Source organism: Carica papaya, chromosome 3 (genome assembly GCF_054855325.1).
Source record: "Carica papaya isolate Zhongbai chromosome 3, ASM5485532v1, whole genome shotgun sequence".
In the NCBI taxonomy this organism is placed as follows: domain Eukaryota; kingdom Viridiplantae; phylum Streptophyta; class Magnoliopsida; order Brassicales; family Caricaceae; genus Carica; species Carica papaya.
In genome coordinates this window covers 27,176,007-27,202,444 of record NC_142311.1, presented here as the reverse complement: position 1 = coordinate 27,202,444, position 26,438 = coordinate 27,176,007, and the positions used below count along the sequence as shown (strand labels likewise).

The following is a 26,438-nucleotide window of genomic DNA, read 5'->3' as shown; positions in this document are numbered from 1 at the left end:
TTTAACAATATAAACTATTACATACATTTTTTTAAGAATAAAAAACTAAAAAACTAAACATTAATAAAAAATATTTAAAAATTACATGATTCAATTTATTATAATTATAGTAATAAAAAATAATTATTTTTTGCTTTCTCAAAATTATATTTTGAATAAAAATATTAATTTTAAAGTAATTTTTAATGTTAATTCCTAAAAAATTTATATAAAAAATTGTTTTGAAAAAATTTTATAATTTCGATAAATGAATTATAATAAAATAAAATTTAAGATTAACTTAGGACGTAATTTATAATTTAAGAATTAAATTAATAAGTTGTGGAAGGAGGTCTATATGCGATATTCCAGTCAAATCTTCAAAGACAATCTTGTCACCGGCCACGTCAGTCACTTATCCTCGGTGTGGCCTCAAGAGTTAAAGCCCGGGTTTTTCTACAGTAACAGCCAGTCAAGGTTAAGGATCAAAGACGAAGCGGTGTTACAAGGTTGGTCATTTGGCGGGTGAGAATATCATTATCCTCATTGGAACGTTGGTGGGGCTTCTCTTTGCTTTTCGTTCAAGCAAGAAAGAGAAGGCAAGGAAAAACAACAGCCGACTTCAGGCCTCATCCGTCAATTCAGAGCCCTTATTACCGGCATCTTATGGCTCCTTGAAACTGTTTCTCTCGCCGATTTAGGGTTTGTTTCCTTGTATGTTAATCGGATATGAACTCCTTCAGAGAGAGAAACCAAGACAGGAAAAGAAAATCAAAAGCGGCATATTTTGTAGCGACGGGTAATTTTTCGATTTATCTTTTTTTTTGGATGAAATTTTTGTTCGCTGTAACCATTTCTGTTTTGATTTTTTTCCTCCTGGTTTAATTTGGATATTTTTTTGATAATTCTGTTGGCTAAATTTGAGGTAAATAATTTGTTTTTTGTTTTTAAATTTCGGTTTGAGAGCAAGGTTGCAGATCGGTAGCGATTTGGATAGATTTGTGTTTTTGCTATGGTTTTATGGCTTGATGGTTGGTTTTGGGTAAATCTGAGATGAATTTGTTGTTTTGTCGGTGGAACTTTTTCAATTTAAATTGTTTATCGTTATTATTTGTCAAATTTTTTCCTCAATTTTTTCTAGTTTAGATCTTCAAGTTCAGTTTTGGGTTTGGTTGTTGGTTAACTAGAGTCTTGAGCTAATCTTGGAGGAATTTGTTGTACTGAGGTCAACGTATGGTCCATTGTGTATATAGCATCAATTTTAATTTAGTAAAGTGGTTCCATCAGGATTTTTTTTTTTGAATTCTGTAATTTAATTTTTATAATTTGGTGATAATTTGTGCAAAGGATACAAGGGGAACGGGTGGTGATTCTAATCTTGTGAACCATTTTTTGAAACTCTGGTTGTCTTTGCTAATTTCAGTGGTTAAGTGGCCTGACTCAAGTTTTTCTTTGGAATTGAAAATCAAATAATACTTTCGTTGGATCCTGCAGGTGCATATAGCTACTCAAATAAGGTTGTGGCTTTTTTTATCTGAAGTCTGTTGCTGTTGTAAAGTAGAGGAAGTGCAGAAGATGAACAAGTACTTGATGAATAGTTACATTTTTGTTTTTCCAGAATTTTAATTGACAACAATGTTTTCTTGAAAAAAAAAAGTTTAAAGTGCTTTCATTTGATGCTATTGGGGCAGGCTACTTGAGGCTGTACAGTAAGGACGTGGCTTTTTTAGGAATTTTGGTACTACTGTAAAGAAGACTAACATACCCAACAAGAATATGTACAGGATGAACATGAACTGGTGTGCTGGGTAAGGGTTATCCTTGCTGACATACCCAGTAGTTGCTTCTATCATTCTTGAGTGGAGTTCACAACTTCTAAGTTCTTGATGTGTAAACCATCAACTAGCTTAGTTGGTTGTTGGATAACTTCATTTTATTTTGATAGTTTCCTCGACTTCTTCTGCTCAGCATTTTTAGTTATGTAATAGAGGTACCAGTACATTGTTCCATACTTTATCTGCTAAACAATGTAATGAATATTCAGTGGACACAGTCTTTAATTTGTTAGATGGGCTAAAATCAGTTAGGTTGGTAGTTGGTTAATAATAGTGAAGGGGCTTTAATTGATTAGGATTATTCATCTTTCAAAAAGCTAGTTGTAAAAGAACTGACTTAAGTCGGTTGGATTTTTGAATTGCTAGTAATATGATTTGATTAGCTTACCCTTATTGCTTTTTACAAACTTTCTCTGGATTATTTAGCATAGATTAAGACAATGTTTTCTCTCTTTGCTAAAAAAGTGCCGATACATCTACTGTGTTTTTGTCTTATCTTCACTTTGTTCTCCAAATCAAGATATGTGGCAATGTAGTTTCTCGCTGAATTTGACCATATGCAGATTTTGTTGCTGCATCTACGTTATACTTGGTTTGGGGCTTTTTTTTTTTCCCTTCCCTAAATGTCCCAGCTTTCAGCAATTTTCTTCTCTTCTACCAGTCTGTTTTAGTTGTTTATTCTAAAACGAAACTTTTGTTGGCAGTCTCATGTAATAGAGAGATTTAATGTGAGCATCCTATCAACTTCCATTAATATGGAACCTTTAGCATAACAATTCTCGTATGTTGGTTTTATTTGCTTCTGTCATCCTAAATTTAGGTGGGGAACTTGTGCTAGATTTAAATGGAAGAAATGACTGGGATTGAACTACACTATGTTGCTATGATTCTTCAATTTTAGTGCCATACATGCCTGATATGGCACGATGATGTGTAGTGTGTTAGGCCAATTGTCAACAAAGGAAAAAGAAGAAACAAAGAAGGAAGTGTCATAAGAGAAGTGCCAAAGAATAGTTACCAGTGCCATGAGTATCATATACTTTACGTTAAGTACGTTTGGATATTTTTCTAGCTTACCTTAATTAGGAAAAGATGTAATTGGTTTAGAATTTTATGTGGCAAAGTGACTAGGATTTCGGAGTAGGAAATTTTTTGAGGTATTAAAAGATTCATTGAGGATTCCATAAGATTGATGAAAACGTAGGAAAAAGGAAGTTAGGATGCTTGCCTTGTGTATATATATGTGTATGCATGTGATAAAAGTGCAGGAACCAAATTAAGCAAAAAATTAATTTGAACAAAGCTTTAGAGTTTTAGCATTGGAGACCATGGGTTTTCTCTAACGAACCTCAATCACATGCTGTAAATTTGGCAAGCTAGCAGCAACATGCCGCAGGATTTCTATTAACCAGCCTTGTGACCAGATTGGGCACTTGCGGTCATAACAAATTGATATTGGAGTAGGAGGTCAGGCAACCTTGAGTCCTTCCATTAACAATTCAATTTGTTCCTGAAACTGTACTAGGAGCACATGTAGAGATAGAATTGAGAGGAAGCAATAGTGGGCTTGCTTTGTCTAATGATGGAGAGTCGATCTAGAGTGAAAGCTTATTTAAGGAGCTGTCTTTTGCCAAAACAACATTGCTGAAGCTAGAAGCAACTGGTGCCAAGCCAAACAACAAGTCAAAACCAAAGCGGTAGTGCTGGAGAAGGAACAATGCCCAGATCTTCCAAGCTCAATTTCTAAAGCTTTGACAAAATGTGGATCCACTAGGTTGCTAGAGCTGGTGCAAGTTTTTTTTATCTCTTCGCCATCAAGGACCTTGGAGGAGGATAAGGTAGGACTTGCTTCCTTCCACCTAGAAGAGGATGCTCAATTGGGGTTCCCAAAACTAGAACATGACAAGCCCAAATTTGTTGTAGACTTGAAATCCTATTGCAAGCTTCAGTTTTTGACTGCCAGTTTGAAGAGCTTGTTTGCAAAGAGCGGCAACTTTAGAGGACTATGATAGGTGTTTTGAGCGATTGTTGACTTGAGCATCCACCTATCACTACCGCACCAAAAGGAGAAATTTTTTGAGTGGTTTACAATGCATCATATTGAAGTACAATTATAGAGGTCCTAAGATCTCACCACCGCAATGGGCCTTGCATGTCTACATGAATGACGAGTAGCTTTCACTTGCCAAAAGAATGTCTCAGGTACTTCTTCAAGGCCGTTACTAATTGAAAAATATAATAGGGTGGACTTGGAAGAGAGAGGTTTAGAAGGGTTATGTTATAATTGTGATGAACCTATATTGCCACTTCAGTGCAAAAAAATTTCTTGGTTGGGATTAGTGGAGGAAACTATATGGAGCCATAGGAGCCTCAAAATATAGGTTGATTGGTGACTGCCGTCTTTTGGTTCTCCCGGACAAGCATCATTTACCAAAACAGTAAAAAGGAAGAAAGTGAAGAAGGAAGTGGCCAAAAAGAATTGGCTAGTTGTAGGGGCGCTCCCACATTAGGGGGAAAAGAAAAAGAAATCTAACTCTTCTTTTACATTATAGATGGTTTATCTAAATATGTTTGGTTTGTCCATCGAAAAGAAATGTTTGGTTTAGTTTTCTGGTTTAGCTTAATTAGGAAAAATGTAGTGGAGTTAAGATTTTATTTAGGAAGTTGACTATGAGTTTGAAATAGGAATTTGAAGTTGATTAGGAGTTTGAAATAGGAATTTTTTTTTAAGGGTAACAAGAGATTAGTTTAGGATTTCATAGGATTGATTGAGACCTAGGAAAAGGAAATTACTTGGCTTGCATAGTTATATGTATGCAAAGTGTAGCAATAAAATTAGGCAATAATGATTTTAAAAGAAAGGTTTAGTCTTTAACGTTGGAGATCATGTTTTCTCTCTAACAAGCCCTTGTCGTAGCCATAAATCTGGCAAGCAAGCAGCACACTTGCTTCAAGATTTTCCATTAATGAGATTCATGACGGGATCATGCACCTCGGGTTTATAATAAGGGTGCGAGATCTTTATCTGGCGCTTGATATGTACATGGGGAACTTGATGATCCAGAACTAGAGTTTATTATAGATGATTAAGACTCTATACGTTTAAAGTTGAAAAATATCCTCAAAAAATGCTTAAAGTTGCAAAATAACATAGAAATAGGACTGCTGGTTGTGGAAGGTTTAAACCATTGATTTTCTCTTGTGGGTTATCCTCGATTAGTTAAGCATTATTAACTAGTATTGAACTTTTCTGTTTTCTAATTTTCACTGCGAATATGAAATGGATATATTCTTTTGTGTTAAAGACTGTATACTACTATGTGTATGATATCACTGCAAAAATTGAATTGTATATCTTTTTGTATTGAAGGCTATAGAATACTATGTATTTGATATCATCTTAGCTTCCTACATGCTTACGTTAATTTTCGTCATTTTTTTATATCAAGCAAATTCAAGTACTGGAACCTTTCTTTTTGGGACTCTTATTGACCGAGTCTCTATATTTTTTGGCTTAAAAATTGTAACATCAAACATTTATATCCATGTCCAATCTGGACACTTGCCTTTTAGTCCTGATCAACATAGGAATTGTGGTTGGCAGAGGTGGCTTCCAATTTAATATAAAAATAACTGTTCGGTGGCAGATAATAAATAGCTGAACATTTGATGTGGCTTTTCTCAGGGATTGTTGGTTTTGCCCCCTTACCCTTGAGGTGTTTTTATCCTTCTATTCGAGGGGTTATGTGAAGAAAATGGAGCATAGGGTGTTATGCAGGGGGCACTTCTCTGGGATTTGGGTTTTGTGATTGAAACATAATACCAGGATATTAAATTGCTGCATCTGTCTTGCTTTTGTTAATCGGCATTGAATGATTTGCATATTGCAACCTTTTGGGCTAAAGTGCAGGGATCTTTTAGGGGTTTGCCACTGTCAATTATGCAAACTATGCTTTTTTTGGTTATTTTGTCCTCTCTCTTCGTGTTATCTCTCCCCCAGTTGTATCTTCTTTTTTCTATGAAAGTGAAAGCTGCATATTAAAGGCTAGCATACATTTCTTTTTTTTTTTTTCATATGGAAGAACGTGTATGTTTAGAAGAGTGCATACATCCTAAAACATTGCATACATTTCCTCTAATATAAGTAGAATATGTGTAGTGATTCCATTGTTAACGTTTTATGCATTCATTCTGATGCAGATTCTTTTTATGGTTCATTTGGTCAATTTCTATCTCATTTCTGCCCAGTATCTACTATTAGTTTGTCTTAGTCTTAATGCAGTTTGATCTCTTATGTTTCTACTATCAGTATAATTCCTTTTTATGTTTGATCTGTTATGTTCACTCATTCATGCATCAATTCAATGTTTATAGCTTTTGTAGGTGTTTGAGAAGTCTTGGTCTTTAAGTGGTAATAGAATATATGGTATTAAAACACAATCATTACATAGTTTACTTGTCTTTGCAGCCTAAATTTGCTGCCACCATAAAAAAATTCTCTATTTTATTTCCTTTCAAGTAACATCACTGGTGAAATTTGTTACCCTTCTGTATCTCTTTGATACAAAGAGTTTTGATCTCTTTCATGGCCATATAGTTGAACCTTAAGAAGCCATGGAACCATTTGAAGTTTATTTACGCTTTATTTCTCGTAGATGTGAAACAACTCCTCCTTTTGCATTTGTATCATATTAATGTAGCTGAAACCTAAGAAGATATGTTATTGTTTGAAATTTATTTCTATTTTTTTTCTTTTTCATGTGAAGAGTTTCTAATTATTTGTTTATCTTCCGTAGTAACATTTTGTTCATTTAATATAGATTTGTTAATATGTTACTACATGTGCATGTGTCTTAGTGTCCATGATTTTGCTTATGACTGTTATTGAGGTTACTTTGTAATTCTGATTATTCTGGAGTTCACTGTCAATTTCAAATGAAATTTGTCCTTCACATGTGTTCACTAACTATAAATGTTACTATTTTGTGACTGCTCTCTTGCTGCCAACCTCTACTCTGTGGTACTTGTACTTTAATCCTCTCGACCGTTCTTCAATCTTTCATCATATAATATTGATTAGAATTGTTTAAAATGATGATCCTCATATTTGATTTCAAGCATATGAAATTTGGGAATCGTAAATCTTGCTATTTAATGGATTTAGTCTTAGTTTTTGGAAATTGTAAGTCATGTGGTATAGAAATTCGGGGATAAGAAAAATGATTTAATAAATTCTTTTTTCAGTAATTATTAAAAGCAAACTTCAATTTGCATAGAGCTTGTGGTATGCCATTGACTCATCTTCTTTTCCTTTGTTCTCCTATGTACTTCTTTCTTCCTTTCTTTTGGAGGATAGCTTATCCTCTCTTTCTCTCGCTAATACTATTTTTTCTTCTATTAAAAGTATACTGAATATGGGTCATTTATTTTTCACAATTGTCTTACAGAAAAAGAAAGTAACGGTTGCATCTGCAATTCTGCTTTGTAATGGTTACATGCATGCTCTTTTCAAACTATATATACATATTTATATATATGTTATATATCGATACACATCATTCAGCCTTTTTTCTAGCTAAAAAAAATTATCACTTAAAATGTATTTTAAATTGTTTGTGCTTCTATAATTAGTTCTTTAATGTCCAATTTTATATTTCGGGACCAAATCTATCTATCCTTCTTCATTTTTATATGTTGTGGCCAACTGTGATTTCCCTTTCTATTCAGTCACTGTTATTTATTGTATTATTTGCATTATATTGTCTATCGCAGGTCATTATGTTTAACATTGCAATTTTAAATAATTGACAATATCCTGTTTTCTGTCTTGTGATGACTGAGCTGTAATTATTGTAAATGGGTTGCACCCCCTAGGTGCTCATAGCAATATATACATACTGTTTTTATTTAAAAAAAAAAAATTGATAATATCCTGATCTCAAATTTGTGACTAATTTTCCTTTTTCAGGGTTTGCTTATCAACCTCTATGGGACAGTTCTATTGACTGACAGAAGGCCGGAGTTAGGTAAATCTTCAATTTGAACTTTTGTAAAGTTGTTGATAAGGATTGATCTAGCTGATAAAAATGGAAGCAAGGACCGCAAAGGTATTGGATAGAAATGGCAGAATTGTGATTGGCATGAAGAGGAAGAGAGCAGCACGGCATGCGTCACATTTTGCTGGAGCTTCCAACACATTGTTACCACAGTGGTCTACTTTGTATTTTTCGACGCATAAGCTTGGTAAGCGAAGAAAATTAGCTAAATACAAAAGCAAGCTCAATACTGGTGGGAACTCTATTAGAAAATCTTTGATCCAATATTATTCAAATTTTATGAAAACAAAAATGGCACAACGTATATTGTTTTTCGAGGATGGTCAATGGAGTGATTTTCCTCAAATTCTTCTTGGCATGATAAAGAAAGATTTTGAAGAAAAGAAGGCAGCAATTGAGGTTGAGTTAAATGGTCAACAATTTGTTCTAGATTTCTTGCATATGTTGCGACTAGACTTGAAAACAGGATTGCAACAACCCATTGCGTGGATTGATGAAGCAGGTAGCTGCTTCTTTCCAGAAGTTTATATTAGCGGTAGAGAAGGCCATAACTGCTGTCACCGTGAATGTGGGAGAGATCAAGGGCTATTATTTAAGGAGCCATATGGATGTCATGAGATCAAGCTGCAGCTTGAAATTGATATAAGTGGAAGGAATCAAACTACGCTGAAGGAGGGTAGTGGGGAGTCAAATTCCATGGTGAACCGGATTGAAGTTGGTCGAAAACATGCTAAACCTGGAAATAAGCACTGTATTATAGAAGTTGAGGATAGTTGTGACCGCAGTCCGGAGCCAAAATTGGATGAAGCTGCACAAGAAATACATCAGATAAAAGCCAATTTAGTCTCTGGTGATAAATCTGTTCATGAAGAGCTGGACACTGATGCTGTAATAAAAAAGTTCGTTTTGGGCATCAGCCCTTCTGATGCAGAGATACTTGATGTTTATCAATGTTCAAGTGTTTCAATGCAAGCTAGGTTGGAGCTTTTCGAGAAGCAGGTTGAGATTACTAAAAGGTATCGCGGGGATGCAAATGTAAAATATGCTTGGCTTCCTTGTTCAAAAGCTGCATTGTCCACAATTATTATGTATGGGCTTGGAAATTGTGGATCATCTGTTGCCAAGTCCGTGTATGGCATTGGTGTTCATCTTGCTGCTGAAAACTGCTCCAGTGCCAGGTATGGTGTTTCCTGTTTCAGTTGTTTAATTTGCAGACGTCATATTCTTATATGATAATGGGTAAGGGCACTGTACTAATTTTAGTTAACTATAATGCTTTTGCTGAGTCTTTGATAAGTGGTTATTACTTTTAAGTTGCTAACTTCATATGTTGATGGTGTTTTATTGTTATCTATAATTTAGTATTCTGAGTTATTTGTGGACTTAAATACTACGATTTTTAGTTTTTGGTTGAAATTGAAGCATTTTGACGTATGATTATCTAGATGTTTTAAATGCTGATTACCACGTGGAAGTCACTTAAACAAAATACAATCAGGAATCAGGAGACTTGTTTAGCCTAGTCATTCTTCCACAATCATGAGTGAGTAATACCTGTATGACTGAGTTTACTGTCATTAAATTTTTGGCTGGAACGTTGAAATGTCCCTGTCATTAATTTTTTTTTTCTGGATCCTTTTGAGAATACTATATAAAATATTAGTCCTTTTTCTTTTCACATTTCAACATTTTAACTCAATTATTTTGCTAGTGATTTTGTCCCTGGCAATGGTGTTCTTTTTCTTGTAGAATAAGGCTTTTTGTGGCTTCTTTGTTTACCTCACGTCCTGCAGAAATTCATTACGATTTTTAGTATTTTCATTTCAGATTGTCTGTACTTAGTAGAGTATGGTAGTGATGTGCTATTGAAGGTTTCAACTCTTAATTTATTCTGCAGCGCAAACAATTGTGATGTTGACGAAAATGGAGTAAGGTACATGGTTTTTTGTCGAGTAATAATGGGAAATATGGAGGTTCTTTATCCTGGAAGCAGACAATTCCATCCCAGTAGCGAAGAATTCGATAATGGAGTTGATGATCTTGAAAGTCCAAAAGTTTATACTGTCTGGTACATGAATATGAACACACATATATACCCTGACTTTATTGTTAGTTTCAAGCTCTCTTCCAGTGCTGAAGGTGATGCTTCATTCCCTCTTTTAAGTTTGTGTTTGTTTCTTTGAATTTTGTAATTTCACTTGAACTTACATTATACCTGCTTTTCAATCAATTGATGTTGCCATGAATGTGACAAGTTGAACCCATTGGCCAGCAATCAAATAAGTGATCTTGATTGCTGAACCTATACACACTTGGATGGGAGAAGTTAAAAGTTTGTTAGTTGTTAAAAAAGGATGGATGCATGATTGAATAGATATATCCATTCATTGGCTTTCTTACCCAAGAATTCTTGACTCCAACTACTGGTTCAGGGAGTTATATTTGGCCATGCTTCTGCATATGTTGTCTGGATATAATGAATTTTGTATTCAAGTTTTTCTTAGTACTGTGCTATTGATACCTTATATTGTTCCTACAGGAAATCTGGTTGGAAATGAGATTAAGCATGATGTTTTGGTGTCCTCTATTGCTTCTGAAGGGCTTCAAGCCCCCTTGCAATTGGTGCCCTGTGCAGTTGATTTGGTGAGCTCAACATATCATGTTGTTCCTTACCAGCTATTTATTGTTCATTTTGCTCATATTTATTCATATTCTTATAATTTATATGCTGAAAGGTATTACAAATGAAAAAACATTGTTCCTTCATATTATCATGGAAGCAGATGGCAAAAAGTATCTTGTTTATATCATTGGAAATTTTTTGTTAGCTTGCCGACTAAGGGTCAAACTGAGCAAGTCACTGTATGTATCACACAGAGGCGGCAAGTTTGACTCAGATTTGTTTCATGGGTCTGATGAGAACTTCTCCTTGTGTCCTTGTTATTTATGGTGAATGCTATTCATCTTATGACACGGACTTGCCATATTATTTTTCCAAGAAGTGGATTTGATTTTATTGGAATCATTTATATTGTGTATGGGAGATAGGAAATGGAGGGGAAGGGAGGTTACTTGGTACTCTAGTAAAATATTAATTGGGGAAAAATGAATTAAATGGAAATAACTCAAGAAGGGAGAGTTAATGTTTGCCACACCTCCAATTTCAGCCTTATTGGAGGTAATAATTTGAGATAGTCCTTCCTAATATACTGGTGAAATCTTTTAATTTCTGTTTTTTTTAGCATTTGCTTTATTCAAGCACTTGCTTGTACAAACACCATATTTCTTTAAATTGAAATAAATTTTCTTTCAATAATATTCACCACTATCAGTTGACAACACCACCGGAGGCACCATCAGAGACCAAGGTGGTAGCCAGTATGACCTGTTCATGTGACCGGCCAGAGTGAGCAGATCTGTGGTGCTTGCTGTGATCATGTAACAATCACCATTTATCTGACCAGTTTGGTCATGTTGGGCCAGTGGCAATTGCTGTCACTTAGCCTTCACTTTAAATTTTTTTTTCACCGTGTCAATTTTTGCATATCTTATTCTTATATTACAAGTTATCATTGTTTAAGATAAAAAAAATATTATATTATTCTGTACATCTTTTTGGTATTACACATATTTTAGAAGCACCCATGGCTATAAGCCACATGACAATAAGAAAAATCATTTTCAGTAATGAATGGTGGAATAAGTCTTGTTGCAGTAAAAAAAAAAAGAAAAGTTTCAGTTATAAACAGTAAAAAGCTGCGTAGTTTCTCTCAAACAGTATAATAGAGATAAAGCTAATTAAGCAATGATGTCTTGGCCATATTATGGTCTTTCTGAATTATTTATGAGTGTCAAAAAGCATTACAAGGGCCTGAGGGTATTGATGATCCTTTTACTTCTGTCACATGACTTGTTATTCAGATCAAGTATTTTTTTTCCTTTTTTTTTGAAGAGCTTGTGGCTGATATGTCTTTCCATGTGAGTCTTGCTTATGGTAACTTCTAATCACTTCTCAGGCAAGCGGCAATTCTTCTTCCTCTAATTCTAGGGGATCTTTAGGAAAAGCTCCTAGTATAGGATCTAGTGCATCCAAGACTCCCAAATCCCCCTGGATGCCTTTCCCTATGTTATTTGCTGCTATCTCAAATAAAGTTCCTGCAGAAGATATGGAACTAATTACCTCTAACTATGAGCTATTCAGGGTATGTTAAATAGAATGAGTTGCTTCTTTTTGCATATTTAAGTGATCCAATTCAAAATTCTTTCATTTTTTTAGAAAAATTAATTGTACTTGTATTCCTCTTTTGATATTTCATCAGGAAAGGAAGATTAGTCGGGATGATTTTGTCAAAAAGTTGAGGTTTATTGTTGGTGATACTTTATTGAGGTCTACAATAACTACTCTTCAATGTAAGGTATGATTGATGGTAGTGAGACTTAAATTTTTATGAGAATTGCTTCTGAGCAGTAATTTCATCATATGCAGCAAAAACTCATATCCTATCTTGCAGGTTTTTTTGAAGAATAATTTCATATTATTCTTGTTAGGGGAAGTTGTGGATAATTGATGATAGTTTCCATATTCCGGGGAAAGACAGTAATGTAATTACAGTTTTATTGTGGGGTGGAGTAGAAAAGTCCTTTCAAGGTGTTTCCCCTCCCAAAGTCAGACGTGGAACATAAGATGATCGCTGATGTAAATGGCGGTCATAGAATTGAACAATTTCCCATTTTCGATATTCTGAATTTCATAAATTGGAACCAAAAGTGGGGGGGGATTTTATAGCTCAACTCTTTGTTTGTCAATTTGCAGGTGCCTGTAAAGCATGAGCTGGAAGCATCAAATCGTAATGTGCAAGGTTAACTTCTGAAGTATGTCTACTTGGTATTTGGATGTTGAAAGGCACCCTTTCTCTCTTTTCCTCATTTTCTAATGATGCTAAGCAAAAACACTACTTTGGGTGTGTGTTTTCCAGAAATGTGTCGACATAATATTGTGAATACCGTGGGAGATAGGGCCTAGTTCTGTAAGTCTGTTAGGAAGCAGGTTAGTTTCTATTAGGATATCGATAGCAGTTTCTGAGCCAAAAGACTGGTTTTGGTCAGAGCAAGCTAGTACTTTTTCTAGTTGCTGAAACAGCGGAACATGCCAGTGCTATTTGTTATTGTTATGTTATTTCTAGTGCTTGTTTTACCATCCATCAGGGAATACCACGCAACCATGCAAGAAAATTTTGTTCTGTATAAGCCATAACCGTTAGTGAGTCATTCAGTATCTTTTGAGAAATTATAGAGTTTTTGCTCTGATGTAAGTAAATTATTTTTATAAAATTTAGTTGATGTAGTAATGAGATAATAAAAGGTAATTGAAAAATCAACTGAAGTTAAAAGATACTCAAAGTAGATTTGAAAATATATATTCTAATCACTAGAAATATACTATTTTAGAATAAAGTTTATGATTAGATTGGATTTTCGTTTCTTTTTAATTAATTAAATGCAAAAGCTAACCTTCTAACTTACAAGAAATTGTGAAGGTTTCTCAATTTTTATAATTATAATTATTTTTTGTTGTCATAATTATTGTTGAATTCATTATTCTAAAATATAATTTAATTTATTGTTATATAATAAATATATTATTAATTTGAATGTAATTTATAAATACTTAAGGTAAACTAGTAATAAAAAAGTACACTAAACAATTTTGTTTTTGACAAATTATCATTTAAATAATAAGTACTTATATATATATATCTTTTTAAAAGATGATTAGTACTTATATCTCTTTTTCTCCAAATTCTTGAATTATACGTCATTCTATCAATAAAAATAAACTTTATTTTTAAAAATATATTGACAAATATAATATTTATTTACAAAATAAAATGCAGAAGTAGAAATGTATAAACTATGTAAAAGAAAATATATTCAAAGAAATACTAAAATGTATTCTAATTATAAAAATTAAAGTATTATTTTTTAAGAACAATAATTTTTTTTTTTTTTAAATGTAGCATAACTCAAGCTGTACCACTTGGAAAGAAAATAAAACAAAGAAAACATGGAACCAATAGTAGCGGTGAGCGTAAGTTTGTATTTTGTCGGGTGAGATTATCATTATCCGCGTTGAAGGAAACGGTGGATTGTGGGCGTCTGTTCTCATTGCTTTTCGTCCAAGCAAGGAGAGAGAAGGAAAGAAAGGAAAGATTACACCACCGACTTAGACTACCGCCTGTAAACTCAAGGGTCTTTATTAACGTCGTCAAATGGCTTCTTGAAACTGTTCCTCTCGCCGAGTTAGGGTTTCTTCTTCCTTTTCGCTCGGACACAAAACCCTTCCTACGCAGAGAGAAACCATAAGAGAAAGATAGAAAGGAAATCTCGGTTTGTTTATTTTGTCATATCGACAGGTAGTCTCTTCCAATAATTTTTTCTTCTTTTAAATAATAATTTCTGTCTCATCTCCAATCAGAGTGGTTTCGAGTTGTTTGACAGTCTTTTCGTTTCTGGTTTTTTTGGGCTTGTTATCGAGATATTTTTGTTGTTTGTCTCTAAATTCGATTATGAGAAAGAACGGTGCAGATCGGGGAAAGTTATGGCCGATTTGTGTTTCGCAATGTTTTTTTTTTGGGTTTTAGGTTTGACATGTGTTTCCCCGAGTTAATTGAGCTGCTTTTGTCGTTTTATCCGAGAAACTTGTTTGGTTTAAGTCGGCTATCATTTTCGTTTGTTGATCTTCTCTTTAATTGTTTGAGGTATTTTCTTTCAGAATTTGAAATTGGTTTGTGGATCAATTGTGGAGAGGTTAATTTTGGCGAGAATATTGAATTTTTTGTTGACGAGGTCAACGTGGGATCTTTATTGTGGATCGAGGATTATAGATATAATTTCTTAGTTGATCAGAATTTATGAAATGGTAGATGGATAGTGGTTATGAACTGTTCCATTAACGCCAAGTAATGGTAGCAACTCTTGACTGTAGTCTTCGAGATTCTTTTGAGTTACTTCTGTGTTAATGGAGTTATTCTTTGAGTTGATATTGAAGGTCTTAAGTGTTGTCTTTGGATGGTGCAGGAACAAGGCTCCTCAAGACCTGTAGCATAAATAAAGAATTGGCTTTTCTTTGTGAATTTCTTTTATGATTGTAAAGACGAGGAAGATGCAGAAGATGAACATGTACAGGACGAATGGTTATCTTCTATAACAAATTGATTTTTTTTTATTAATTTGGCTATGGATTTTTTTTTCAGTCAAGATTGAATATCTAAAAGATGTTTCCATTTGATGCTGTAGGAGCAGAGGTACTCAAGGATGTAAAATAAAAGAGGAAACATCTTTTCTTCTGTGAATTTTGTTACTGTTAAGATGAATATGTACAGGATTACGCTGTGTAAGTTTATCCTTGCTAATAGATTTGGTTATTGTTTCTATTATTGAGTGAACAATTTTAGGTTTGTTGTTTATATCACCAACGACATCAGTTGATGATTGCATTGAGAATTATAACTATTTTTAGTAGGTGTGTTGTGGCAAAAACACGTCATATATTGGACTTTTGTCCTTTTTGTTTTTCAATTGGGTAGGTTGGTTATACAGTCTTAATTAATAAGGTTGGTTCCCTTTTAAGGGATATTATACAATTGGCTTAAAGTGGTTTCTTTTTAGATCACTTCAAATATGATTTGGTTAAAATTGTCCGTTCGTCTATTTTCTATATGAATTCAGATTATATTTTTTTTCTGTACTAGAAGTTGAATGCATCAATTTAAGCTTATTTTCCATTTGCTTTGGTCCCAAATCAAGATATCTGATGGAATCTTAATTTAATTGAGTTCATTGCTTTAATTTTTTTTTAAAATTATGTCCAGGTTGTATTTGGTTAAGGGAATTTATTTGTAAGAAAATGTTCTTGCTGGCAGTTATTTAGACGTTTGGTGATAGAAAAATGCATGATGGTATAATCTAATATGGGATTGGATTTTGAGTTTAACATACTTTCTTAACTTGCATTGGTACTTGCCTTTTTGGATTATAATTGTAGCTATGAACATTTTGCTCCTTTTAGTGCGTTGCTTTAGGATTGGAGGATTAAAATTCAGCCAAGCTGGACCATGTAAACACATTTTAATATTTCTTATGTGCTGGTTTGCTTTGTTTTTGGCATTCCAAATCAAGATCGAATGTGCAAGGAATAACTGTGGCATTTTGAAAGGAAAGAAATTGTGAAAGAGGTTTCCATGCATGATGCTAATATGATGCATTATCATATTTGTTCCCAATAATTGCTTACTTAGATTTTTTTTTCCTCTGATTGGCAGAGATGTTTTTCAATTTAATATAGGTGAGCAGGAAGTATACCATCTTATATGACAAATAACATATAGCTGAACTCAAACCTGAATATTAAAGGGTAATGAATACTTACTTTTCTGTAAAGAATGCATACTTACTTTTCTTAGTTAAATTCAGTATATATAATATTGTACTTGTTAGAGATTATCACTGCATGATTGTTCATAGCACCAACCTGTACCTTCTGATCTGCACCAGAAACACTGCTGCCAAATTAGTACTGTTGACTTGTTCATTTGCAGCTTCCGTGTGTTAGATTGGAAATGCTTGAAAGAATGATTCTTTTCTTTCCTTTTTTTTTTAAAGTAAGGAGTAGTTGGACAATGCTATTCGTTTTACTTGTGCAAATGAATCGGTAGGCCTAAGTATAACAAGTTTGTAGCTCTATTTGAAGAATCAAAGGCGTCGTCTAAATTTATATGTTAGATGTGCTTCAGTTTTGCCTGGCTGATCGCTTTCGTCTCAAGTGCAGTGGGTAATAGAAGTTACTTTTGCTTTTCATGATAAAGAAGCATGGTCTATTACTATTTCAAGTATTGAAGTGATTTATAGATTTAATGCTTGGATGTTCAATGAGTGATTGTGTTGTATAATCTTGTGTTACATTTCCTGTTTGTTTTTTAGTATCTTCTTTCCATAACTGTTAAATTAGATATTCTTAGAATTGATTATATTATACGATTCTGATATGTAGTTAGTTTTACTTTCACAGGGTTTGCTAGTTGACCTAAATGGGACAGTTTCTTGGGAACAATTGGAGCCTACTTGTTAGGTAATTTTGACTTGGAACTTTTTGCTTAAACTTGTTGATAGGATTGATCTAGTAGGCAAAAATGGAATCAAGAATCGCAAAGGTATTGGATAGAAAAACTCGTGGAGTTGTGCTTGGCATCAAAAGAAAGCGGGCAGAGAGATATGCAGCATATTTTGCAAGAGCTTCCTGCACAGAGATATCGCACCGGTCTACTTCAAATTTGTCTGGCAATAAGGTTGAAAAGAGAAGAAAATTAGACAGATGCAAGAGCAAGCCCAGCAGCTGTGGGAATTCTTTAAAAAGATCTTTAGTCCAACGCTATTCAAAATTTATGAAGGCAAGTATCCCACAGCGTATAATGTTCTACGAGAATGGTGAATGGATTGATTTTCCTGAGGATATCCTTGGCATGATTAAGAAAGGTTTTGAAGAAAGAAGGACAGCTGTTGAAGTGGAGCTAAGTGGTCGGCGTGTTATGCTAGATTTCTTGCACATGGTTCGGCTGGATTTGAAAACAGGATTGCAGCAACCGATTGCATGGATTGATGCAGCAGGTGGCTGCTTCTTTCCTGAAGTTTATGCTGATGGCAATGAAGCATCTGACTCTTGTCTCCAAGAATATGGGAATAGGGAGTTTTATGGACCCCATGAGGTCAAGCTGCAACTTGAAATTGATTTTAGTGGATTGGATCAAAGTGGGGAATCAAAAGCTTCAGTCAAGCAGATTCAAGTTGGCGAGAAACTTCCTGGACCTAGGAGGAAGTGCTACTGTGTACGAGAATGTAAGACTGATCAAGGATCATTTCTAAAGGAGCCTTATGGAGGCCATGAGATCAAGCTGCATCTTGAAATTGATCTTAGTCGAGTTAATGACACTAAACCAGGGGAGCGTACTGGGGAGTCAAATGCTTTAGTCAAGCAGATTCAAGTTGGTCAGAAATCTACTCAACCTAGTGATAAGCAGTATGTTGCAGAGGTTGAGAGTAGCTGTAACCACGATCCTGATGCAAAATTGGATGAATCCTTTGAGGAGAACCACCAGATGAAGGCCAATTTACTCTCTGGAGTCAAATCTGCCCATGAAGAATTGGATACTGATTTTATTGTGAATAAGTTCTTTTCCGGCATTAGCCCTTCTGATGCGGAGGTACTTGCTGTCCATCGGTGCTCCAACGTTTCAATGCAAGCTCGGTTGGAACTTTTCAAGAAGCAGGTTGAAATTACAAAAAAGTATCATGGGGACGCAAATGTTCGATATGCTTGGCTTCCTTCTTCGAAAGAAGCATTGTCTACAATATTGTTGTATGGGTGTGGATACTGGGGACTGTCCAATGCTAAGTTCACATATGGCATTGGCATCCATCTTGCTGCTGAAAACTGTTCCTATGCAAGGTATTTGTTCTTTTTATATATACTGCTGAATTTGCTGGTAAATAATATCATGAATGCTAATGGTCGTTGGTGTTATTCTTTTATTATAGTTGCTATCACTGTCTTGTTATTTTTTTTGAAATAAAAAGTATAAAGTGGTATATAAATATCAAGGGGATGCCAACCCATGTACAAAAGAATTTATAAATTTATTAACTTATCAACAAGGTCTCCTAAATCCTCCATCGACTTTGGAGAATGACCCAATAACAAAAAATCAAGGGTCTACAACCATATGTTCTTAAGAACATCAAACCTATTCACATCAGGCACCTGCTAAAAGCCCTCTTGTTCCTCTCATGCCACACTGCTCAAACATAGTGAGCCCAAAAAATAGTGAGCAGTATCAAGTCTGCATATTTACTCCCACTCCTGATGCCCCTACACGCCCATATCTCATATCTCACCGATCCTGCCATCACCTAACTGATACTTAACAGAATATAAACCATACTTCACAACTTGTACACCACTGGACATCACAACAATACGTGGTTACAACTCTTCTCAGCCCCTTGCACAAGTAACAAACATTCACCAAAATCTTGCCTCTTCTCCTTAGCTTGTCTGTTGTTAAGATACATTTTCTGTTAGCCTCCCATGCAAAAAATGATACTTTTGAAGAACTCTTTATCTTCCAAATTTGTCTGTGCGGAATTTTCACAGCATTACCATCATACTTTAGCCACTACTTAGAAGGACTTGATTGTGATGGATCTGTTTTTAGTAAGGTTCCACTAAGGATTATCATTACTGCCATTCAACGTCATAAACGAAAGGGTGTTTAAGATCTTTGCATAATTGCCTACTTCACAATCATTCAGGTTCCTTGAAACCAAAACTTGCCGCTCCCTGTTCCTTCCTTTAACTTCTGTATAAAAGTTGCATGTTTTCATGCCTTTTTATTGAGCTATGGTAAAAATCTGAGGATAATGATCCTTGAGGGTGTGGCTGGAACTGTGTGATTATATGACCATTAGAAACCTGTGGAGCAACAAAGATGTGGGATGGCATTATTGTCCTGCAAAAGGGGCGGCTGGGGGGGTGGTCATTATGTGGAAGGAAGAGAAATTTCAATGCTTGGATGTGGTGGGGGCGGGGGGGAAGACTACTCTGTCGGTCCTTTTCAAAAATATGATGGGAGGGGAAAAGTGGCTGTTCACTGGGGTGTATTGCAGGGGCAATGAGGAGGAGAGGGGAATGTTATGGCAGGAGCTGGACGTTTGTAAATAGTTAGGGGAAGATAATTGGGTAGTTGGAGGTGACTTTAACACGGTTTTAAAAAGGGAGGAAAGGAGTGGTACCAGTTTCTCTAATGATGAAGCTATGGAGTTCCAGGAGAAGCTGGATAGGGTGGGGTTGATGGACATGCCGTTGGTTGGGGGTCAATGGACTTGGTCTAATCTGCAAAGGCCGCCATCATGGTCTAGAATTGATCATTTCCTTCTGTCTCCTACTTTGTTATTGAAGTTGGCAGGTGCTTGTCAGAATCTATTGCCCCGACTCACTTTGGATCACTTTCCAATTTGTTTGGAAGTTGAGGGGATCCAATGGGGATCAGTCCCGTTCAGGTGTGATAACAAATGGCTTGGGATTGACAGATTTAGGCAGTTGGTGGAGGAGGTTTGGAATAATTCGGTTGTTCAAGGAAAGGCCAACTATAAAATTGCTACTAAATTGAAGAGTCTAAAGGAGGCCATCAAAACCTGGTCAAAAGAGGAGAAAATAAAAAAATGAGGAAATCAACAATCTGATGAGCAACATTACATAGTTGGATGAGAGGGACGGAGTTTGAAGCCTGGATGAAACGGAATGTATTGCGAGAGACCACTTGAAAAACTCTTTGGCTCACAAGCTTGCGTTTGAGGATTATATCGTGGAAACAAAAATCTAGAGCGAAATGGTTTAAGGATGGGGACAAGAATACAAAGCATTTTTCATGCTTTGGCTAGCCACTATAGGAGATGCAATTTCATAGAAGAGTTGTGGGTTAATAATGCTAAAATCAGAAGTAATATCAATATGAGGGAGGCTGCCAGTGATTTCTTTTCAGAGTTGTATAAGGAAGAATTCCCCTTGAGGCCAAAATTGAATGGATTAAACTTCAAAAAGTTGTCTGAGAACAGCTGGGTTTGGATTGAATATGATTTTACTGATGAGGAGATTTTTGAGGCCTTGAAACGGTGTAATGGTGACAAAGCGCCGGAGACGGATGGGTTTAACCTGAATTTTTTGCAAGAGTTCTGGCATGTGGTTAAAGATGACATTTTGGAGATGTTCATGGAATTCCATAGGACTGGAAAATTTGTTCGGTCCCTGAATTCCACATTCTTGGTACTCATTGTTAAAAAGAGAGGTGCCATTGACATCCGGGACTTTAGACCCATTAGCTTGGTCGGATGTATATACAAGCTTTTAGCTAAAGTACTTACCAGAAGATTGTCTACTGTCCTTGGGGAAGTTATTGGGGAATGCCAACATGCTTTTGTAGAAGGGAGACTGATTCATGATGCTGTTTTGATAGTGAACAAAGTGGTGGATGAGCTGGTCGCGGATGGAAGAGTGGGTTTATTGTGTAAGCTTGGCATGGAGAAACCTTACGATCGTGTTAGTGGGATTTCGTTGAATATATGTTGGAGAGATTGGGTTTTGGCTTAAAATGGAGGAGGTGGATGATGCAGTGTATCTCAACTACCTCATTTGCAGTGATCATCAACGGGGGCCCATCTGCTTTTTTTAATGCCTCTAGAGGTCTCCGGCAAGGGGACCCGTTATCCCCTCTTATTTTTTTAATGGTGATGGAAGCTTTTAATGACCTTCTGACAAGAGCGGTTGAGTTACAGTTTATTAGGGGAATTAGGGTTAGCAGGGGTGATAATTCTTTGGAGGTTACACATCTGTTTTATGCTGACGACACTTCGATTTTCTGTCAACCGGGTGTGGACATTTTAAGGCATTTAAGCTGTGTTTTGTTATTTTTCCAAGCTGTCTCTGGTTTGAGTATAAATTTAAGCAAATTGGAGATGATCAGATTGGGGGACAGAAGTGATGAGGCCAGGCTGACCGGTGTGCTGGGTTGTAAGTCAGTTAGACTTCCCATCAAATATTTGGGACTTCCACTCGGGGCCAAATTTAAAGATCTGAAATCTTGGGAACTGGTGGTGGAATTATTTGAGAGAAGACTTGCGGGATGGAAATGAAATTTTTTGTCGAAGGGAGGCAGATATACTTTGATTAGAAGCACCCTTGCTAACCTTCCAATATACTTCCTGTCCCCCATTACGATCCCTGCTGAAACTGTTCAGCAATTGGAGTCTATTCAATGCCGTTTTTTATGGGGAGATGAAGAGGGATCCCGAAAATATCACCTTGTTAATTGGGGTGACGTCAAGAAACTAATTAAACAAGGGGGCCTTGGAATAAAATCTCTTACTGAACTAAATACAGCTCTAAGGGCATTTGGTTATGGAGATTCCTCAAAGAAGAGGATAGACTATGGAGAAAGGTTATTATGGGCAAATGGGGAAATATTCCGGACAGAGAGGGGCCTGGCAGAATTAGGAGGAAGCATGGTCTTGGTCTGTGGAGGAAAATTCTGATGGATTGGCACAAGTTCTAGAACTGTATTGAATGGAGCATTGATTGTGGTGATAAAATTAGATTCTGGAAGGATGTTTGGATTGAAGGGGGTTGTCTCATGAGCCGTTTCCCAAAAATAGTTGAGATAGCCCAATCTAGAAACATGGTTGTTAAAGAGGCGTATAGGGAGCACAATGGCAACAGGTGTTGGGAATTGAATGTTTGCAGAAATTGGAACGATTGGAAAATTTAGGATTACCAGAATTTGCTAAGTATTATGGAAGCAAAGAAACTGAACAATTCTGCTGACTGTTTAAAATGAAGGCTGGATCAAAATGGGGTGTTTTTCTGCTAAGTCTTATTACTGCTACATCAGGGGTGAAGGGGGTGACAGAATCTGTAACTTTCCAGCAAAACAGATCTGGAATTCTAGAGTTACTCCTAGGATTGGTTTCTTTGCGTGGGAGGCAGCTAGGGGATGTATTTAGATAAATTAGCTTCGAGGGGTCATTTTATTGTCAACAGGTGTTGTGTTTGTCAGCTGAGGAGACCTGTAATCATCTTCTACTATGGTGCCCTGTGGCTTATGAACTGTCGAGCATGGTGTATGGGCTTCTGGGGCTAAATTGGGTAGTGGCTGGTACAGTCAAAGAAGAATTATGGGCATGGAGTGGGCTCAGACTTGAAAATGGGTGTAACAATTTGATTCCTCTCATGATGATGTGGATCATCTAGAAAGAAAGAAACTTTAGAGTTTTTGAGGGAAAGGAGAATTTGGTGAATAGATTGAGAGATAGGTGGTTTCATTTTTTTGGGAATATGTTATTGGAGCGTGACATGATGAGTGGAGTAGATTTTGGGATTGTCATTGATACTCTTACTAGAATGTAAATTTACTGTACATGAGCGGCACCCCTTTTGGTACTATGTTTATAATACCACATTTGCACTTTTTATTTCAAGAAAAAAAAAAAAATGATCCTTGAGGGTGCCTCCTATCCACTGATCTTCTGAAAATCTGAATCTATCCCCACCTATCGACCTTTCTTCTAATGCATGTCTGAAACTTTTTCCGTCCTGCCCCTGTTTTTTTGTTCCAACTTTTACCATAGGATCTTTATGTCATTCTCGTAAACCAACCACACTCCTAGGTATAGAATTTCGCTGCAATGATCCTTCTCTAGTAAGCTCCCTCCTCACTCATAAACCTCAATAACCACTTACATTGTAGTACCTTGTTTCTTTCCACCAAAGAACGTAAACCCAAATTACCAAAGGGTAGTGGCTTCTTAAGTTCATTCCATGTAACTAGATGATATTTTCTTCTATCTTGCACATCTCCCCAAAGGAACCTATTTTCTTCCATCACTGTCTTGTTATATAGTTTTTATTTGGTCATTAGTGTTCTCCTCTTGGTCATTTGCAAACACTTCAAATACCATGAGAGCATCAATCCTTTAGGTTGAACTTGGTTCTTCTTGATGTTTTTGAACTTTTGCCTATCTTGCCATTTTAAATTGTGGCTGCTACTTAACTTTGATCTGGATCAAGGTTAATCATGAATCATGATAGGGCATTTAAAACCTGTATGACTGAGCTTATTTGAAGTTTTTATCTGGTTCATTAAGACGTACAAGAAAAGCTTTTGGTCCTTTGTTCAATGCACGTTAAGAAGTATAAAGATTAGAGATGTGTTCAATGCTTCTATTCTTGATGTTGTGGATTTGGGGAACTCAGTGGGCATTTACAAATCTATTATATTTGGGTGGCATCCCCTAGTTATGTTTTAATGCCTGCTTCCTCCTTGTACTAAAAAAATATTTAAAATGCTGGTTTCTGTTTGGTTCTGTGATTTTTTCTCACTCAAGGTCCTTTTTTTGGGAATATGAGGTTTTCTATTGCTTACTTTGTTCAGCGCTTCCTACATATATTCATTGAAGAGGTTGTTTAGAATTCTTACTATATTCATCTCTGTAGTTGTCCATAATGGTATCATGTAGATAAGGGTTCATCTTTTGTTTTTATTTTTTTAATTCTATACAGTGCAAATTATTGTGATGTTGACGAAAATGGTGTACGATACATGGTGTTTTGCCGTGTTATAATGGGAAACATGGAGGTTTTTTCTCCTGGACAATTCCATCCTAGTTGTGAAGACTTTGATAGTGGAGTTGATGATCTTGAAAATCCAAAGCAGTACATTGTCTGGAACATGAATATGAACACACATGTTTACCCAGAGTTTGTTGTTAGTTTCAAGCTCTCTTCAAGTGCTGAAGGTGATACATAACTCCTTTCTTACGTTCAAGTTTCTATTTTGTTATCTCATTGAGCTTCAGTTATTTTTATGTGGGCTCAATCAATTGGTATTGTCTTGTATGCTACATGGCAAATAACTATTGATCAGCAATTGGCTTAGCAAACCCTGACTGCCCAATCTCCATTGCAAACATGAATTGGAAAGGTTAAAAAGTTTTTACTTGTAAAAAAAAAAGGACCCAGGCCTGATGCATAGATATCTCTTCTTGGTTGAGCTCTTTTACATACAAAGAGATGAGTCTTCACTTCAACTACTGGTCCAATGAGTTAGTTGGCCAGGTCTTCTGCAAATACTGTATGGATTTAAGAATTTCCTTTTGGATGTTTCTAGTCCTTTAGCATAAGTGCCTTGTATTATTTGTACAGAGAATCGGGTTGGAGGTGAGATGAAGCTTGATGTTTCAGGGGTCACCACTGCTTCTCCACAGTCTCACGCCCATTTGCTTTTGAAGTCATCTGCAGTTGATTTGGTGAGTCATCTGCCTTATAATTCATGTTTACTCATGTTTCATATTATAGATGCTAACAGTAGAAATGAACGGAAATTTTGTTGTTTATGGAAGCAAGCTACAAACTGTACCTAGACTGATTAACATCCAAAAATCTCTGACTTGCTGTTGTTTGAGGGAAAATGTGAATCAAAAGGTGCAAGTTATTTTGGGAGTGTAAAAAGCCATCGCAAGTAATTTGCAAATGTTTTGCTGGTTTAAGCATCGTGACTGTTATTAAGGTCACATGTTCATACTTAAGTGTTTGGTTTTGCAGGATTCCTTGTGATTCATTCTTTTCCCTTGAATTTTTTTCTTCTAACATATCTTCATATCTTTCAGGGGAGTGGTAATCGTTCTACCTCATATTCTGGGAGATGTCAGGGAAAGGCTCCCAGTGTAGGTTCTAGTGTTTCCAGGACTCCTAAATCCCCTTGGATGCCTTTCCCTATGTTGTTTGCTGCTATCTCAAATAAGGTTCCTCCCAAAGATATGGAGCTTATTTCCTCTAATTATGAACTGTTCAGGGTATGTTGAGTTGCAGAACAGAAGTTTGCCTCTTCTTTTTGTAAATCTTTTTTATATGATTCAATCTCATTTCAATTTCTTTAAGAAATGAGTCCCTGTTATTTCATATTTTTGCAGGAGAAAAAGATTAGTCGGGATGATTTCGTCAGGAAGTTAAGATTGATTGTCGGAGATGCATTACTGAGGTCTACAATAACTGCTCTTCAATGCAAGGTATGATTGGTAGGACCTGGTAGTCTTGGTCTTGTTTTTAACTACTACTTGGGCACGAAGGTATATCTAAATATAGTTAGAAATTGTTTTCTGAAGCCCATAATGGAAATATTGATAATAATTGATGTCGAAATATCAACTCTCTGTAGATACCACAAGCACTCGCCATTAACTGAAATGTTAACTTTGCAGGTACCATCAAGGCACGGATTGGAAACAGCAAAGCATAACGTGGAAGGTTCAGGTGGGCTTTGAATGTGAGACATCTGCTGGTTATGTGGTGTCCATGGATGGTAAAATCACATCTTTTTGGATAACCCAAGACACCATCAAGTGCGTGCTTTCTAAGAATGCGTCGACATAATGTTGTGAATATAATGTTGCTGGAGTGTGGAGGGCAGATTTGATAAAAATTGATACAGGATTTAGCTAAATATTTTCTGTTAGGATTCATTGAGAACTTGCTGGTTGGTGAAACTGGTTTTAGCTTTTGGATTTCAGAAACATGCTATTGTTCTCCTTTATGCTAGTTGCTCATTAGAACATAGCAATCCAGCTGTTTTTTTTTTCTTTCTTCTCTCCTCGCCTGAGCTTCAATGGTTTCGTTAGTGTGGAATTTGGCCCAGATTTGCTGTTTTGAATTAAAGTTCCTCAACGGACTTGGTTTTCTTGTTTTGCTAGAGAGGCTGTAAGCATGTAACAGGTAGAGATTGGCTTCATTGAGGGAGTACATCATTGAGCCAATTGCTCATGTTTTCAACCGGGTCTAATAAAATGAAATGATTATACAGGCTGTGGTTCAAGCCAAAGTTAATATATATATGCACAAACATATGATATAATAAAATATTTTGGTCTCACTGGTACATAAAATTATTATTCGTTTGTTTTTGAATTTGAA

General features: G+C 35.8%; 2 protein-coding genes across 23 annotated transcripts; both read left to right on the top strand.

Annotated features, from left to right (window-relative positions):
• The first annotated feature begins 479 nt into the window (after positions 1–479).
• RCD1 (WWE protein-protein interaction domain protein family) lies at positions 480–13,157 on the top strand. Of its 11 annotated transcripts, XR_015817975.1 has the most exons (10): positions 482–778; positions 1,474–1,562; positions 1,671–1,787; positions 7,783–9,048; positions 9,768–10,009; positions 10,410–10,513; positions 11,887–12,072; positions 12,190–12,285; positions 12,382–12,566; positions 12,684–13,157. XR_015817975.1 is itself a non-coding variant. In XM_088216387.1 (9 exons), the coding sequence occupies exons 4-9, from the start codon at positions 7,901–7,903 to the stop codon at positions 12,698–12,700; spliced, it is 1,788 nt and encodes a 595-aa protein (XP_088072513.1). In that variant the 5' UTR covers positions 483–778; positions 1,474–1,562; positions 1,671–1,787; positions 7,783–7,900; the 3' UTR covers positions 12,701–13,157. The 11 variants fall into 11 exon arrangements, 6 of the variants coding, with proteins under 6 accessions (XP_088072517.1, XP_088072518.1, XP_088072516.1 ...); XR_015817979.1 differs by lacking the exon at positions 11,887–12,072 and having other exon boundaries at positions 480–778; XR_015817976.1 differs by lacking the exon at positions 1,671–1,787.
• Positions 13,158–14,009: 852 nt separating this feature from the next.
• On the top strand, positions 14,010–26,327 carry LOC110806598 (inactive poly [ADP-ribose] polymerase RCD1-like). Of its 12 annotated transcripts, none has more exons than XM_088216384.1 (10): positions 14,010–14,283; positions 14,948–15,049; positions 15,173–15,263; positions 16,215–16,283; positions 16,938–18,371; positions 24,033–24,268; positions 24,675–24,778; positions 25,139–25,324; positions 25,442–25,537; positions 25,730–26,327. In XM_088216384.1, the coding sequence occupies exons 5-10, from the start codon at positions 17,059–17,061 to the stop codon at positions 25,790–25,792; spliced, it is 1,998 nt and encodes a 665-aa protein (XP_088072510.1). In that variant the 5' UTR covers positions 14,010–14,283; positions 14,948–15,049; positions 15,173–15,263; positions 16,215–16,283; positions 16,938–17,058; the 3' UTR covers positions 25,793–26,327. The 12 variants fall into 12 exon arrangements, with proteins under 12 accessions (XP_088072510.1, XP_088072509.1, XP_021887202.1 ...); XM_088216383.1 differs by having other exon boundaries at positions 16,192–16,283; XM_022031510.2 differs by having other exon boundaries at positions 15,167–15,263.
• The last annotated feature ends 111 nt before the right edge of the window (positions 26,328–26,438 follow it).

Coding starts and splice junctions, on each gene's coding strand:
- RCD1 (XM_088216386.1), top strand. CDS start 7,901: ATGGAAGCAAGGACCGCAAAGGTATTGGATAGAAATGGCAGAATTGTG. Junction 9,049..9,767: donor GAAAACTGCTCCAGTGCCAG/GTATGGTGTTTC, acceptor TTTATTCTGCAG/CGCAAACAATTGTGATGTTG. Junction 12,286..12,683: donor TAACTACTCTTCAATGTAAG/GTATGATTGATG, acceptor GTCAATTTGCAG/GTGCCTGTAAAGCATGAGCT.
- LOC110806598 (XM_088216385.1), top strand. CDS start 17,059: ATGGAATCAAGAATCGCAAAGGTATTGGATAGAAAAACTCGTGGAGTT. Junction 18,372..24,032: donor GAAAACTGTTCCTATGCAAG/GTATTTGTTCTT, acceptor AATTCTATACAG/TGCAAATTATTGTGATGTTG. Junction 24,269..24,674: donor GCTCTCTTCAAGTGCTGAAG/GTGATACATAAC, acceptor TTATTTGTACAG/AGAATCGGGTTGGAGGTGAG.